This window comes from Echinops telfairi, unplaced genomic scaffold, assembly GCF_000313985.2.
Source record: "Echinops telfairi isolate 266 unplaced genomic scaffold, ASM31398v2 ScPeMD7_7468;HRSCAF=8506_0, whole genome shotgun sequence".
NCBI lineage: Eukaryota > Metazoa > Chordata > Mammalia > Afrosoricida > Tenrecidae > Echinops > Echinops telfairi.
In genome coordinates this window covers 30815453-30830070 of record NW_022111369.1, presented here as the reverse complement: position 1 = coordinate 30830070, position 14618 = coordinate 30815453, and the positions used below count along the sequence as shown (strand labels likewise).

Here is a 14618-nt window from a genome sequence, read left to right as displayed (position 1 = left end):
AGAATGAATAACTGTTCTCTCTCTCTGCTACCTTGCCACTCCACTTCTCACAGACCAGCAGGGAGAAATGAACAAAAACCATGGCAGAAATACTCTGAAATGGAAATTTTGTGTTATAAATAGGCCAATAGGCACATGTCTATATTTATAACAACATATTGTCCACTAGAAATTGGTTGGCATCTTTGAATCAAACCGAATTGCTATACTTTTGGAGAATTTAAGCAGATGAGGAAAATAATGTTGTTGGGCACCCTGGAGTCTGTTACAACTCACAATAACCTAACATACAACAGATTGAAACACTGCCTGGTCCCCACCATCCTCACAATCATTGCTATGTTTGAGTATATTGTTGCAGCCACTGCGTGTAATCCATCTCATGGAGGTCACTCTCTCTTTTTTTTTTTTTACTGAATCTCAACTTTACCTTCTTCAGCAACTGGTCTCTTCTGGTAATATGTCCAAGGCACTGTCTCATCATTCTCATTTCTAAGGAGCATTTTGGTTTTACTTCTTCCAAGACAGATTTGTTCATTTTTCTAACAGTCTATGGTATAATCAGTAGTTTTTACCAATATCATAATTCAAAGGCATCAGTTCTTCTCTCCATCCTTATGCGTTATCGAGCTTTCACATACATATGAAAACACCATGGTTTGGGTCAGGTGCACCTTAGTCTACAAGGTGACATCTTTGCTTTTTGACACTTTGAAGGGGTCTTTCCCACATATTTGCCCAGAGGTATGCCCGTGTTATATGGTTTTTGACCCCTGCTTCCATGGGTGTCAGTTGTGGATCCAAGTAAAATTAAATTCTTTGAAAAAACCCCACACATTTCATTGACAGTCTTTGTGTATAATCCAACTCAATGGTATAAATATATTAAAAGAATTGTGCAATCATCACCATAATACATTTTTAATCATTTTCCTCATTCTTGAATCCATTACTATTAGCTCCCCTGTCATATTGTTAACTATCTAGTAATATAGTTACTGTCTCTATAGGTTTACCTATTCTGGATTTCATACTAAGAAAGTAATCCAAAAACAAAACAAAATGCCCAAACAAAAAAGAACTTATCAGCAACAACAAAATAAAACACATGTAAAACTTCAGTCCAAATGAAAGCAGAATATAATATATACTAGAACAAATTAAAAATGGGTCAAAGGGGAAAACAAATGGCAAGATGTTAAATGTTAAGTTAACTATATCTACAGTAATCCATTTTCCAATGTACTCTAAGGACAAAACTATTCACGTATATGGTCAGTGGTCTCAGAGAATGCAATAGAGACTTAGTCAATGTGGGGACTCTGAAAATTGATTTTGGACTTTCTACAAACTGAAAATTGATTTGTAGCCTTCTACAAACTGGTTGCTCAGAATTTAAGCTATTATACAATTCCCTCCTCTGATCTTGGATTTTATAAAGTGAAATTCTTGAAAACTTCAATCTTTTCTCCATTTATCATGGCATCTGTTGGTTCAGTTGTGAGGTATTTGGTTTCCTCTATGTTGAGATGTTATATATACTGAAGGCTGTAGTCTTCACTAAGTATTTAAGTCATCTTCGCTTTCAGCAAGCAATATTGCTATTTGTATATTTCATGTTGTTAATGAGCCTTCCTTCAAAACTGGTACGGCATTCTTCTCTAAACAGTTCAGTTTATCAGATTATGTGCTTAGCAAACAGATTGAATAAATGTGGTGAAATGATCCAACCCTGACACACATATTTCCTGATGTTAAGTCCTATCATTTGAATGGTTGCTTCTTGGTGTAGGTATAGGTTATGTATGAGCACAATGAAGTGTGCTGGGATTCTCATTCTTCAAAATCTTATTTATATTTGTTATTATCCACAGTTTAATGACTTTGCATAGTCAATGAAACACAGGCACACATATTTCTGGTATTCTCTGTTTTCAGGCAGGATCATCTGACATTAGCAATGTTATCCTTTGCTCTACATCCTCTTCTGAATCCAGTTTTAATTTCTGGTAGTTCCCTATTGATGTACTACTGTACCTATTTTTGAAGTATCTTCAGAAAAACTTTACTTGCATGTGATATTAATGCTATTGTTCAATAATTTTTATATTCCATTTAACCACCTTTTTTCTGGAATGAGCATATATGTGGACCTCTTTTTGACAGTTGCCCAGGTAGTTGTCTTCCAAATTTTGTAGTGAAAGTTAGTGTGTATTTCCAGCATTGCATCCATTTACTGAAATATCTCAACTGTTGATACATCAATTCCTGAAACAATTTTCAACAATGTCTTCAATGTAGCCTGGAATACTTCCTTCTATAGCTTCTTGTTTTGATCATATGCTGCTTCCTGAAATCAATGAATGTAGACTAATTCTTTTTGGTACAGTGAGTCTATGTATTCCTTCTATCTTCTTTGATGCTTTCTGTATCATCTAATATCTTGCCCATAGAATCCTTCATTATTACAACTTGGGGCTTGGAATTTGTTTTCTTCAGTTCTTTTAATTTGATTGTATTCTTCCTTTTTGTTTTTTGTTTTTAACACCAGGTCTTTGGACATTTCATAATAATATTTGGCTTTGTCTTCTTGAGCTGCCCTTTGAAATCGTTTGTTAATCTCTCTTACTTCATTATACTTTTGTCTGTCAGTTTATTGTATTGTGGTGGCTTGTGATGCTGGAATCTGTCACCAGCAGGGTCACACAAAGTAGACAGGTTTCAGCAGCACTTCCAGACAAGAACAGACAGTGAAGAAAGAATTGGCTGTTCACCTTAGAGGAAGGAGCCACTGAAAACCATATGCACAGCTTCTAAAACATTGTCAAATATTGACAGCTTAATGAGTGTAAGCAGAACATTGTCAGAGATAGTGCCAGAAGATGGGCCTCTCCGGTCAGAGGGCACTCGAAATGTGACTGGAGAAAAGCTGCTTTCTCCAAGTGGAGGTGACCAGTGATATGAGTGGGTGTAGTCTTGGAGAGTGGAGCCTTCAGGATCTTCTTTTCTGATGAGGCACGACACAGGGTAAGACGAAACAGTTGCAAAATATTTGCTAATGATCAGAACTTGGAATATGAAAAGTAGAATCTAAGAAGGTTGGAAAACATCAAAAATGAAATAGATCACGGAAAGATCAATATAGTAGACATTGGTGAGTTGAAATGGACTAGTATTGACCATTTTGAATCAGAAAATGATATACTATGCTGGGAATGGCACAATCAAGGGAATGAGACTGTGTTCATTGTCAAAAGGTCATTTCAAAATCAAGTACAATGTGGTCTGTGTTAGAATCATATCTATTTGCCTTCAAGGAAATCCATTCTATACAACTATGATTCAAATTTATGCACCAACAATGGAATCTAGTGATGAAGAAATGTTACCAATGTCTTCAGACTGAAATTGATCAAACATGCAATCAGGATGCATTCATAATTATTGGCAATTGAGGTATAAAAGTAGGAAATAAAGAGGAAGGAAAAATACTTGGAAAATATTATCTTGGGGATAAAGGTGTTAGAGGAAATGATAGAGTTTTTCAAGACCAATAACTTGTTCATAGTAAATGCTTTTTCTCAACAACACAGAAGGTAACTATACACATGGATGCCTCCAGAGTGAAACACAGAAATTGAACTGACTACATCTGTGGGAAGAGACGCTTGAGAAACTCACTATCAACAGCTAATACTAGGACAGGGGCAGACTGTGTCACAGATTATCAATTGCTCATAAATCAGTTCAGGTTAAAGCTGAAAATACTTAAAACAAGTCCACAAGTGACAAAATACAATCTTAAGTTTATCTCACTTAAATTTTGAGAACATCTCATGGATAAATTTGCTGCCCTGACTACTAATGACTGAAGACCCGATGAGCTGTGGGATGAACATCAAGCCCATCCTTCACAAAGACAGCAAAAGGTCATTAAAAAGGCAGGAAGGAAAGAAAAGATCAAAGTGGGTGTCAGAAGAGACTGTGAAACTTGCTCTGAATTGTAGAGTATCTAAACCCAGTGGAGGAAAGGGTGAAGTCAAAGAAAATTTAAAAGGGTAGCTCTAGAAGATACAGCCAAATATTATTATGAAATGTGCACGGCCCTAGAGTTAGCAAACTGAAAATGAAGAATGCACTTATCATATCTTAAAAAACACTAGTGTCAAGAAAAAATTCTAGTGTCAAGTTGCAATATTGAAATATTCCATGGGCAAACATCAAAAGAAGATGTAAAAAAATACACAGAGTCACTGTACCAAAAGAACTAGTCGACATCCCACCATTTCAAGAAGTAGCATATGAGCAAGAACCAATGGTGCTGAAGGAAGAGGTTTAAGCTGCACTCAAAGCATTAGCCAAAAACAATGCTGCAAGAATTGATGGACTACAAATTGGGATGTGTCAACAGGCTGATGAAGTGCTGTAAGCACTTTCTCATCTATGCCGAGAAATTTGGAAGACAGCTACTTGGCCAACTGATTGGAAGAAATCCATATGTGTACCCATCCCAAAGAAAGATGACCCAACAGAATGCTCACATTGTAAAAAAATATCATTGTTATTTTATGTAGGTAAGTTTTGCTGCAGATCATCTAACACAGGCTGCAACAGTACAGTTACGGGGGCTGCCAGAGGTTCCTTGGTGGTGTGGTGGTTACCATTGGGCTGCAATCCCCATGGTCGGTAGTAGCCATGTGGGAGAAAGACTGGGCTTTCTACTTCCGTGAGCAGTTGCAGTCTCAGAAACCCACAGGGGGTCACTATGAATTAGCATTGACTCAATGGCAATGGGTTTGGTTTTGTAGCGAGAGGTTCAGACCCGATTCAGAAGAGGACATGGAACAAGAGATATCATTACTCATATCAGATGGATCTTGGCTCAAAGCAGAGAATATTAGAAAGGTATTTGCTTGGGTTTTATTGACTATGCCAAGGCATTCGACTGTGTGGATCATAAACTATGGATAACATTGAGAGAACATGAATTCCAGAACACTTCATTGTGATCATATAGAACTTGTACATGGAGTATGAGGCAGTTATGTGAACATAACAAGGGAATACTGCACGGTTTAAAATCAGGAGAGATGTGTGTCAGGGTTGTATCCTCTCAGCATGCTTATTCAATCTGTGTGCTGAGTCAATCATCAGAGAAGCTGGGTTATATGCAGAGGAATATGGCATCAGGATCGGAAGAAGGCTTATTAATAACCTGAGATATGCAGATGACAATAACCCTTGCTTGCTAAAAGTGGCTTGAAGAAGTATGGATTACAGCTCAATGTGAAGACCCAAACCCTTACAACTGGGCCATTAGGTTACATACATCATGATAAATGGAGAAAAGTTTGATGTTGTCAAAGATTTTGTCTTGTTTGCATTCACAATCAATGCTCATGGAAGCAGCAGTCAAGAGATTAAAAGACACGTTGCATTAGGTAAATCTGCCGCACTAGACCTATTTTAAGTGTTGAAAAACAAGTATGTTTCTATGAGGACAAAGGTGTGTCTGACACAAGTCATGGTATTTTCCATTGCATCTTATGCTTGTGAAAGTTGGACATTGAACCGGAAGACTGAAGAGGAATAAATCATTTGAATTGTGGTGCTGGAGAAGGATCGTGAAAACACTCTGGACTGCTAAAAGGACAAAGGAATCTGTCTTTGAAGAAGTACGGCCAGAGCGCTCCTTAGAGCAAAGATGGCAAGACTTTGTCTCACATACTTTGTACATGTTGTTAGGAGAGACCAGTCCCTGAAGAAATGACATTATGCTTGCTTAAGTGGAGGGGCGGTGAAAAAGAGGAAGGCCCTTAAGTAAAGGGATTGACACAGGGGCTGCAACAATGGGCTAAAGTATAGGAACAACTGTGAAGATGGTGCAGGATGGGCAGTGTTTCACTCTGTTGTGCATGAGATTGCTCTGCGCCAGAACCAATTCAATGGCACCTAACAACAACAACAACAACAACAACATCACACTCTTCTGGTATTTGCAGAAGCAGTAGCATTATTTCCAGCATCACACCGTCACACAAGTCATCACAGTATAACAAACTGACAGAGGAGTAGTGGGGGACATTGAAACAAGTCTTTGACTAGACACCTCATATAAGAAGCTGTTTTATTTTCTAGCTTTTGGCTGGGTCTGCGTGATAACAAATTGCCATAGAAAAAACACATCTGGGCTGTGTCTATATACAGATGTGTCACTCAAACATATGATTCAAAGTCTTTTTTGATGTCTGTTTATGCAGCAGCAACAGCTGTAAGAAAAACATTTCCAGGATAAAAAGAATGAGTCTATGAAAGTGGCTTTCTTTTGTTCTTTTTTGCCTTCAGTTTCATGGACATATAATTCCTATACCATACATTTCAATGGTTTAAACATATTTAAAAGAGTTGTATAACGATCAGCACAATCAATTTTGGAATTTTACTTCATTTCTGTGCTCATTATTATTAGCTCCCACTTCCCCCACCCCAATCTCTCCTGCCACAACTCCAAGAAACTATTAACAATTACTGTCTCTATAGATTTACATATCCTGGATTTTATATAAAGAAAAATATACAACCTCCACCCAACAACAATTACAAAATAAAACACAGAAAGACATCGATTCAAAAGAAAGCAGAAAATATTAAACCAGGGCAAATTTAAAATGGGTCAAAAAAAGAGAACAAATACTGTGTTAAATTTTAACCTAACTACATCAGACTTAATCCAATTCACTCTGTCTGACAGCAGGGCTATTCACATCTCTGATCAATAGTCAGAGGGGATTCTCCAGTCTTAATCCACATGGGTCGCTGCCCATGGATGTAGGGCTTTTACTGTCATCCATGGCCTTCTGCAAGCCTGGTGGGGAGCTTCTTTCTGTCCTGAACATGAATTTATCTTGCATTTTGGACACTGCGTGGTTTTAGTTGGAGCAGCTTTAGACACTTAGTAGTGGTCATAGATTCTATCTTCCAAGAACAGCTTAGTGTGAGTGGTGTGAAATTCGCCTTTGCTGACACTTCTAACTACTAGAGATAACCACTGGTATCCAAAAGCAAGGTCAGAATTTAGACTTGTGGTGGGCAGGGAGGGAAACAGCAATTCATAATAAGGGAGGCTGATTATTCCATTTGGCGAAAAAGAAAATATTGCACAAATTGGCTTGATTAATAATGACACGGATGATCTGAGAGACATCAAGCAAGTGAAGGTTCCCCACTCTCCCTTTCCTTTTTCTATTTTGAGACTGCAGTCATGGTCGCAAACAATCTGATGTGTTACAAGCTGCTTGCTTGCTGTGTGAATGGTGGAGCCAGTATATCTGGGCCACTAGCAGATGATACTATGAAGAAGCTAATGGTCTAGGACTGTTTGTGGCATGTTTGCTTAGACAGCGGCTCTAGAAAGAATTAGGACCCTGTCAATGGCTACTACACCCTAACTCATGTCTTCCTGTTTTTTTATTATAGATTTCTTATACCAGTGTGATGAGCTTCTATAGAATAACCTCTTTCTTTCTGTTCTTTTTGGTATTTGGAAATATTCTATGGCCAAAACTACCAACTAACACTCTTTGGCTTCACATTTTGTTGAATCTGGTGGAATCTGATAAAAGAAATTATTTTTTTTAAGAAAGAACTTTTTCTCAATGTTCTTGGTTATGCTTTACCTGCTTGGGCAACACGTATAATTAAAAGAAAAAGAACTTAAACCAGAATCTAATGACTTTAAAAAAATTGGAATTATAAGTTATATGTCAGGAGGGAGAGATGTAATAACAGAAAAGAAAACTGACCGGGATTGCAGTTGTAGCTCCCAAGATGTACAGGAAAAATACCACAGTCTTCATGTTTTCTAGACCTGGGAACCAAGAAGATAATTAACAGCGGTGGGTAAAATGTTCCTTAGTAAATATCAAGCTTGATTGAAATAACTGTAATGCTGTCCATTGTCTAAGGCAATTGCTATTTTTGTGGAAGAACGTGACAATAGTGGCCTCATGAAAATTAGTCCTTTACTGTTTTTATCTCACATGTCTTTTGCAGAGCCTCTCTGTGACTGCTTCCTTGAGTCGAGCCTTTACACAGGTCACAAAATGAAGTAAGCTGAGATGGCAAATTTGGATAAGCTGTATCTTTGGGGGAGATAAAAACCATGTTGCTGTTAATTGCTTTCAGGTCAATGTTCAGTTCACAGAGACCCCATGAACAGATTGGAAATGCTCTATAGGGATCTAGGCTGCAATCTATGCAGAAACAGATGGCCAGGCCCTTCTCCCACGGAGTCACTGGGTGAACTCAAAGTGCCGCCATTTAGGTTAACAACCAGGCAGTGAACCAGTGTGCCACCGGGGCGGCCATGTAGAAATGCACATTCAGTGAGAACGTTTAGGAATGTGACATTGCTCTGGCACAGAGTCATGGCCCTATGCGGAATCTTAATACTCTACTCATGTCAAAGGTTCATGGCCGCACTCTGTGAGTTGGATGTGACCCGCAGAGTGGTGTGGTTTGAGAGGCATTGTGTATTTTAAAGCATTTTAAAACCTGGATCTTGCACATGAAATTCTAGGTTTTTCAGTTTCCCTTGACCCACTGGCCCTCCCAGCTAACAACAGTTAGTGAGATCTGAGTAGAGGGCACCCTCTCCAAAGAGTGTATTTGTGCAGGCTCCGTCTCACGTTCCTTATTTATTATTTATTCTATTATTATCTTGCATTAAAGTTTAGTTGTTTGCAAAGTAAATTTCGGTTTGTAAACGAGACACGTGTGATTCAAAGAAACTAAGTGAGTTGCTCTTCAGATGAATTCCTGGTCCAAGGTATTTTCTACCACACCAATTATACTTGGAGCTCTTCAGAGTTGTGGGCAGCTTACCTTTCCCTGTTGAGTGCCCTTAAGCCTGACTGGGAAAAGGGTATAGTTTCTAATCTTTAACAGTTTTTGTTTTGTTTTGTTTTTTTATACCCAGAAATAGTAAATGACTCTTAAATTATTATTATTTTTTGCAATCATAGTTTTGATTATAGTTCTGAAATAACTTTCAGAACTATGAAGTTGTAAAACAAGGAAGTGTAAAAGTATAAAAGTCTCTGCGTTTGTGTGGGCATGTAAAAAATTATTTTAGTCATTCATTAATCCTTTAAAATTGTAAGTTCATATATGTTTTGTTCTGGGAGATTTCTTAGATCTTTGATGATTTTGCCCCTACATTTCCTTTACCTTTTTCTTTCTGGAATTCATATTAGTTAGATGACAGAATTCTTGGAGTGATTCTCTTAATTCATTTACCTTATTTACTCTTCTTTTCAGCCTCATTTTTAATTATCCTGGGAAATTTGTTTAATTGTGCCTTTCATATCTCATATTGCTTTTAAAAGCATTTTACTTACATAATTATAATTTCCAGAGCTCTTTCTTATTTTCTGATGTTTCCCCATTTTAATGTTACTCTCGTCTTTTTCTCATGAGTGTGTCTTTTACCCTCATCTGTCTGAGGACGATCAAATATATCAAACATTTCTTCTACAGCCTATGTTTTCCTTCTTCTCTTGATTTTGCTTGGTTTGCATTTTCTTTCTCATGTTGAGCCCTTCCTTCAATCTTCGCCTGCTGTACTCAGTCACTCATCCAAGGCGGTCCATCTTCTAGGTGTTTATTGATACCTTTATCGTCTTTTTTCTTTGGGAGTTTATACCTTATTGTTTCTTTCCTGTCACACTAGAAATATGTTGTAAACAGGTAATATACGCATGTCCGTGTTGAGCAGCCATGGGGCTGATATCTGAGGCTGTCCTTCTTAACCAGAGCAGACAGCTTCATGTTGCTCCTGTGGAACAGCTGAAGGGTTTGAACCAATACTTACACAAAGTGCCACCAGGGCCATTCTTAAATGTCTAGTGCCAATTGATTGACCATTAATATTCAGAACTGATTGGAAGATTCATGTGCATGGGTGAGGCCTTGGGGGGTTTCCCTGGAGGCAGTGAGGAAAGGTCTAATGGTGTGGATGCTGTTCTGGCTAGGTGCCATTGAGTCCTTTCCAATTGCTAGTACCCCTCTGTACCACAGAAGGAAATGCTGCCTGGTCCTGTGCCAGCTTCATCGTTGTGCTGATGTTTGAGCCCATCTATATGCCAATCCATGCTGTCAAAGGTGTCCCTCTTTTTCGCTGCCCCAGTCCTTCTGGAGAGACCCGTCCCTTCTGAGAACATGTCCAAAGTCTTTGAGATGAAGTCTCGCTATCTTTGTCTGTAAGGAGCATTTTGGCTGTACTTCTTCCAGGTCTGTTGGAAGCCCATGGAACTTTCCATAGAAACTTGTGAGGAAGGTACAGGACCCGGCAGTATTTCCTTCTGTTGTACATAGGACTGCTGTGAGTCAGAACCCACTTCGCGATGGCACCTAACAACAACAAAAACACAAACACTATTCAATCCTTCCTCAATTCCTCCAAGGCCCCCAACCCATGCACATGAATGGTGTTGCTGGAACACCCTACTGCCAATAGCATTCCCTATCTCTACCCTTGCACAGGTTTTTCTCCAGAGGAGATCTTCTTATCTCCTACCTTGGTTGCCAGTATCTTATGAGATTAATGAATGAAGGGACTGATCATCTCTCAATGGCTTTTCCATAGGCCCCCATGTTTCTCTAAGGCTCCACATCCTATCTTCCATGTGTGAACCTCAAGTCTAACCAGTAACCACTTGCTATGGAGTTGATTCTGATTCACGGAAATACCATGTGTGTCAGTAGAAACAACGGAGTTATCAATGGCTGGTTTTTGGAAATCGATAGATACGGTTTTCTTTCAAGGCACTCCTGGGAGGAAGTGACTACAACTTTTCGGTTTGTGTCCAACCATTTATACATCTCTAGTCTAGGATCAACAGACAACCACCGTCTCCTGTTTGCGGCCAGATGGAGGAGTTCTTGGCTGTGTCGGCATGAGGAAGGATGCCTATTGTCCAACCATTTATTTGATAAACTTTCAACCATTCTTCTTGACTTCAGCATTTGCTCTCACCATGCCTCCCCAGTTAGCTGCTGCTTCCAGTGCTTGAGCATTTTCTGCATTCTGCAGGGTGCATTGCCTTCTTTGTCTAGGATGCTGCTCTGTGCAAACCCTTCCGTTGATACCTTTATCTTCTCTTTTCTTTGTGAGTTTATACCTTATTGTTTCTTTCCTGCCACACTAGTAATTTGTTGGAAACGGGTAATATATACATGTACTCACCATTCATCCAACACTTAACTATCCTTATTTATTTATAATAATTTTATTGGGGGCCCATATAGCTCTTATCACAATACATACATACATACATACATACATACATACATACATACATACATTGTGTCAAGCACATTTGTACATTTGTTGCCATCATTTTCAAAACCTTTTCTTTTTACTTTAGCCCTTGGTATCAGCTCCTCATTTTTCCCCCTCTTTTCCTCTGCCACCCTTCTTCCCTCATGAACCCTTGATAAGTTATAAATTATTATTATTTTTTCATGTCTTATACTGACCGATGTCTCTGTTCACCTACTTTTCTGTTGTGTGCCTCCCAGAGAGGGGCTTATATGTAGATCATTGTGATCAATTCCCTCTTTCCCCCCTCATCTTCCCTTTACCCTCCTGGTATCTTAAATGGTTGATTATCCTAACACAAACTGATGATTTGCTCTGTAAATCTTCACCTAATTATTTTTTTAAAACTCTGTTTAATTATAGGCCTCTTGGTTTTCAGTGTTATTATTCTTTTATTTTTAGTGTGACACATAGGGATTACTCTGGGCCTTTTGTTCTAACCCAGCAAATACAGATTTTTATCATGTTCTCATGTTAGGAACAAGAAAGACACATTTTCACTTTACCCCCTTCTTGAAACCCAACAGGGTGGACCATCTGGACCAAGAAACAGTGAGTTGGAAGGAGGGAGAGGAAAGCAACACACATTCTCTCTCTCACACACACACATACACACACACCAAACCTTAAGTCATTTACAACCTTAAATAAACTATTCTGGACTAATCAATTCCAAGTCTCAACAGAAATAACATTTATTCAGCTTGAAGTTCAAGTACAAATTCCTCTAAGGAATCTTTCTGAAAATGACCAGACAGCTTCTAAGTTGAAACACCTCGTTCAAAGTGTGGAATGCCTGTTTACATCATTACATCTTTAAAATAATTATGTGCATTTGGCAATAATGTCTAAAGCATACTCCAAGCCTGTGTTGTCATGGTATTTCTGGTTTACTAAACCAATCTGGATGGAATAGTATCTCATTTGATCTTTGTTACAGTTACATGAAGTGGGCAAATGAAGAAATAGGCTCATTCGGTGACAAGTTTGAGGTCTCAGTGCTATTCAGGGAAAAAGCTGCACTCGCCCCAGGTTTGCTGACTCCTAGTCCCACACTCTCCCAGCTCCTTTGCATAAAGACCCCCCATTTTCCTCTAATATAAAGATGTAGGGAGGAGGAAAACCAAACAAACCCAAACCACAAATCCAAACAAAACCCTCAGCATGGGACACATCCAGAATGTACTTTGAGTTTTAAACAGACTTCCAAGCATTTTGAGGTGTAAAGTTTTGCATGCTTGGCAAAATATAGTTTCCTATGCTGAGAAAAATATATAAAGGTTTATCACAAAATATGCTGGTCTGTTGACATCAAAAGGCTCTTTCAAGAGTGCACTTGGAAAGTCAAAACAAAAGTATAGGGACTCAATTTCTCTTGAATAAAGAATTTGTTTAAATAAAAACACAAAACACATGTGAAAATAAGTTTCCAAAGCTTCAGTCATATGGTAAAGATACAGCCAAATGTAAAAACTGTGAAGAGAACTGGGTTCTGGCTCCTGTGCTGCTTGCTCATAACCAGCCAGGAGACCTTGGGCAAGTCACTTACACTTTCTTAGATAGGGTTTCTCCAGTGATGGCAGTGACAGCAGTAGCCTTGATACTTTATGATTCTAAATTGAAAATAATCCTATGGATATCACTAACCCCAAACTGCCAACTATGTCTTTTCCTTAAATGGCACAACACACCAATTAGATATGCGATGGTTTTATTGCATCAACACCAAAATATTTTGTGTACATTTAGTGCTTAGAGTAAATAAATAGAATCCAGTTCCTATCTCGATTATTGATGATAATTAAAAAAATACAAGTCTTAGTGAATAAAAAAAAATGTATGTATTTTTCTTGGTTCTCATAGAAAGTCATTGAAATATGCAGTCCCCTCCACCTGTCTTCTAGGATTTAACATTCATGTATGAGCTCATTCCACAAGTGTTTTTAAACACTTAAAGCTCACTTTAGTGAGCTAAAGTTATAGATGCTGTGGGTCTCAGGGTGGCACAACTGGTTTGCCATCGATGAGCTAACTAATAGTGGCAGTTCAGATCTACCCAGTGGTGCCACAGAAGAAAGGCCTGGTGATTTGCTTCGATAGAAATTACAGCCAAGAACACCCTAGGGAGCAATTCCATTCCGGTAACACATCCGCTACCATGAGTCTGACTGGGCCACAACCGGATAATTGTGTACCTGATGATTATTCTACTGTTTTCGAACTCTTCAAAAATCAAATGAAACCTCCAGCCATCAGTCAACCCTGACCTCAGAGCGACAGAATAATACTGAGGCTTTGGGTTTCCAAGACTGTGAACCTTTATGGGAGCAGAAAGCCTCATCCGTCCCCTTAGGAGCAACTGGTGGGTTTGAACGACTAAACTTTCAGGTAGCAGCCCAACTTGTAACCCACTACACCAACAGGCATTCCTTGGAAAATCATAGAACTACCAAATAGTTTAGCATGGGGTTTTGGAACTTTAAGCCTGACACTTCTTTGTTTGGGGGTACTATCTTGTATATAAGGAGACTGATGGCATCACCAAGACGAGGCTTTCTGCTCCCAGAAAGATGTACAATCTCTGAAACCCACCAGGGCAGTTCTTCTGCAGTTTCTGTTCTGTCTGATGGGGTTGCTATGATGGCAGTGGGTGGTGGTGATGGGTCGCGTGCTTTGTAGCATGTTTAACAGCATCCAGGCCTCTACCTATTAGGTCATCATTAGGAAACATCCTGTACTCCCTGACCCCAGCCGCCTACCAGTGTGATATCTAAAAACCTATCTGGAGGTTGCCAAGTCCTCTGGAATGCTAAATCATTTGGGACCCATAGGAAGCAGTATTGTGCATTGGCGTTAGAGCAATGTATACTTGAACTCTTGCCATCTATGTTATGTTTAGCAAATTAACCCTCTGAACCTCAGATTGCCATCTCAAAATAGGTATAACATTTAACTCAGTTTTGTGACAATTAAAATAAATATTTGTAAGAGATCCGATACCTAGGAGAAGCTCAATACATTTTACTTCTCTATTCTGCCATCTTCCATAGGTGTGATTCTTGAGTTAACAATGTAGAATCTCAGAAAAACAAAAAATTAAGATTTGCTCTGATATCAGAGTAATTTTCAGGTGAGATAGTTAAATCCATTTTGACCACATGTTTGTTAAACCTCCCTTTATTTTGAGAATCTTTTCCCATTCATCACAAATAATGATAGAATTAGACTAAGAGGAAAT

The 14618-nt window shown here is 38.7% G+C and overlaps 1 protein-coding gene across 1 annotated transcript in view; it reads right to left on the bottom strand.

Moving 5' to 3' along the window:
- Nucleotides 1-14618, bottom strand: part of SPARCL1 (SPARC like 1) — a 62975-nt gene that overhangs the window by 16934 nt on the left and 31423 nt on the right. Inside the window, exon 2 of the mRNA XM_045284155.1 lies at nt 7803-7867. Coding sequence (XP_045140090.1) covers nt 7803-7856 — 54 coding nt within the window. The 5' untranslated portion in view covers nt 7857-7867. The remainder of the gene's footprint in view (nt 1-7802; nt 7868-14618) is intronic.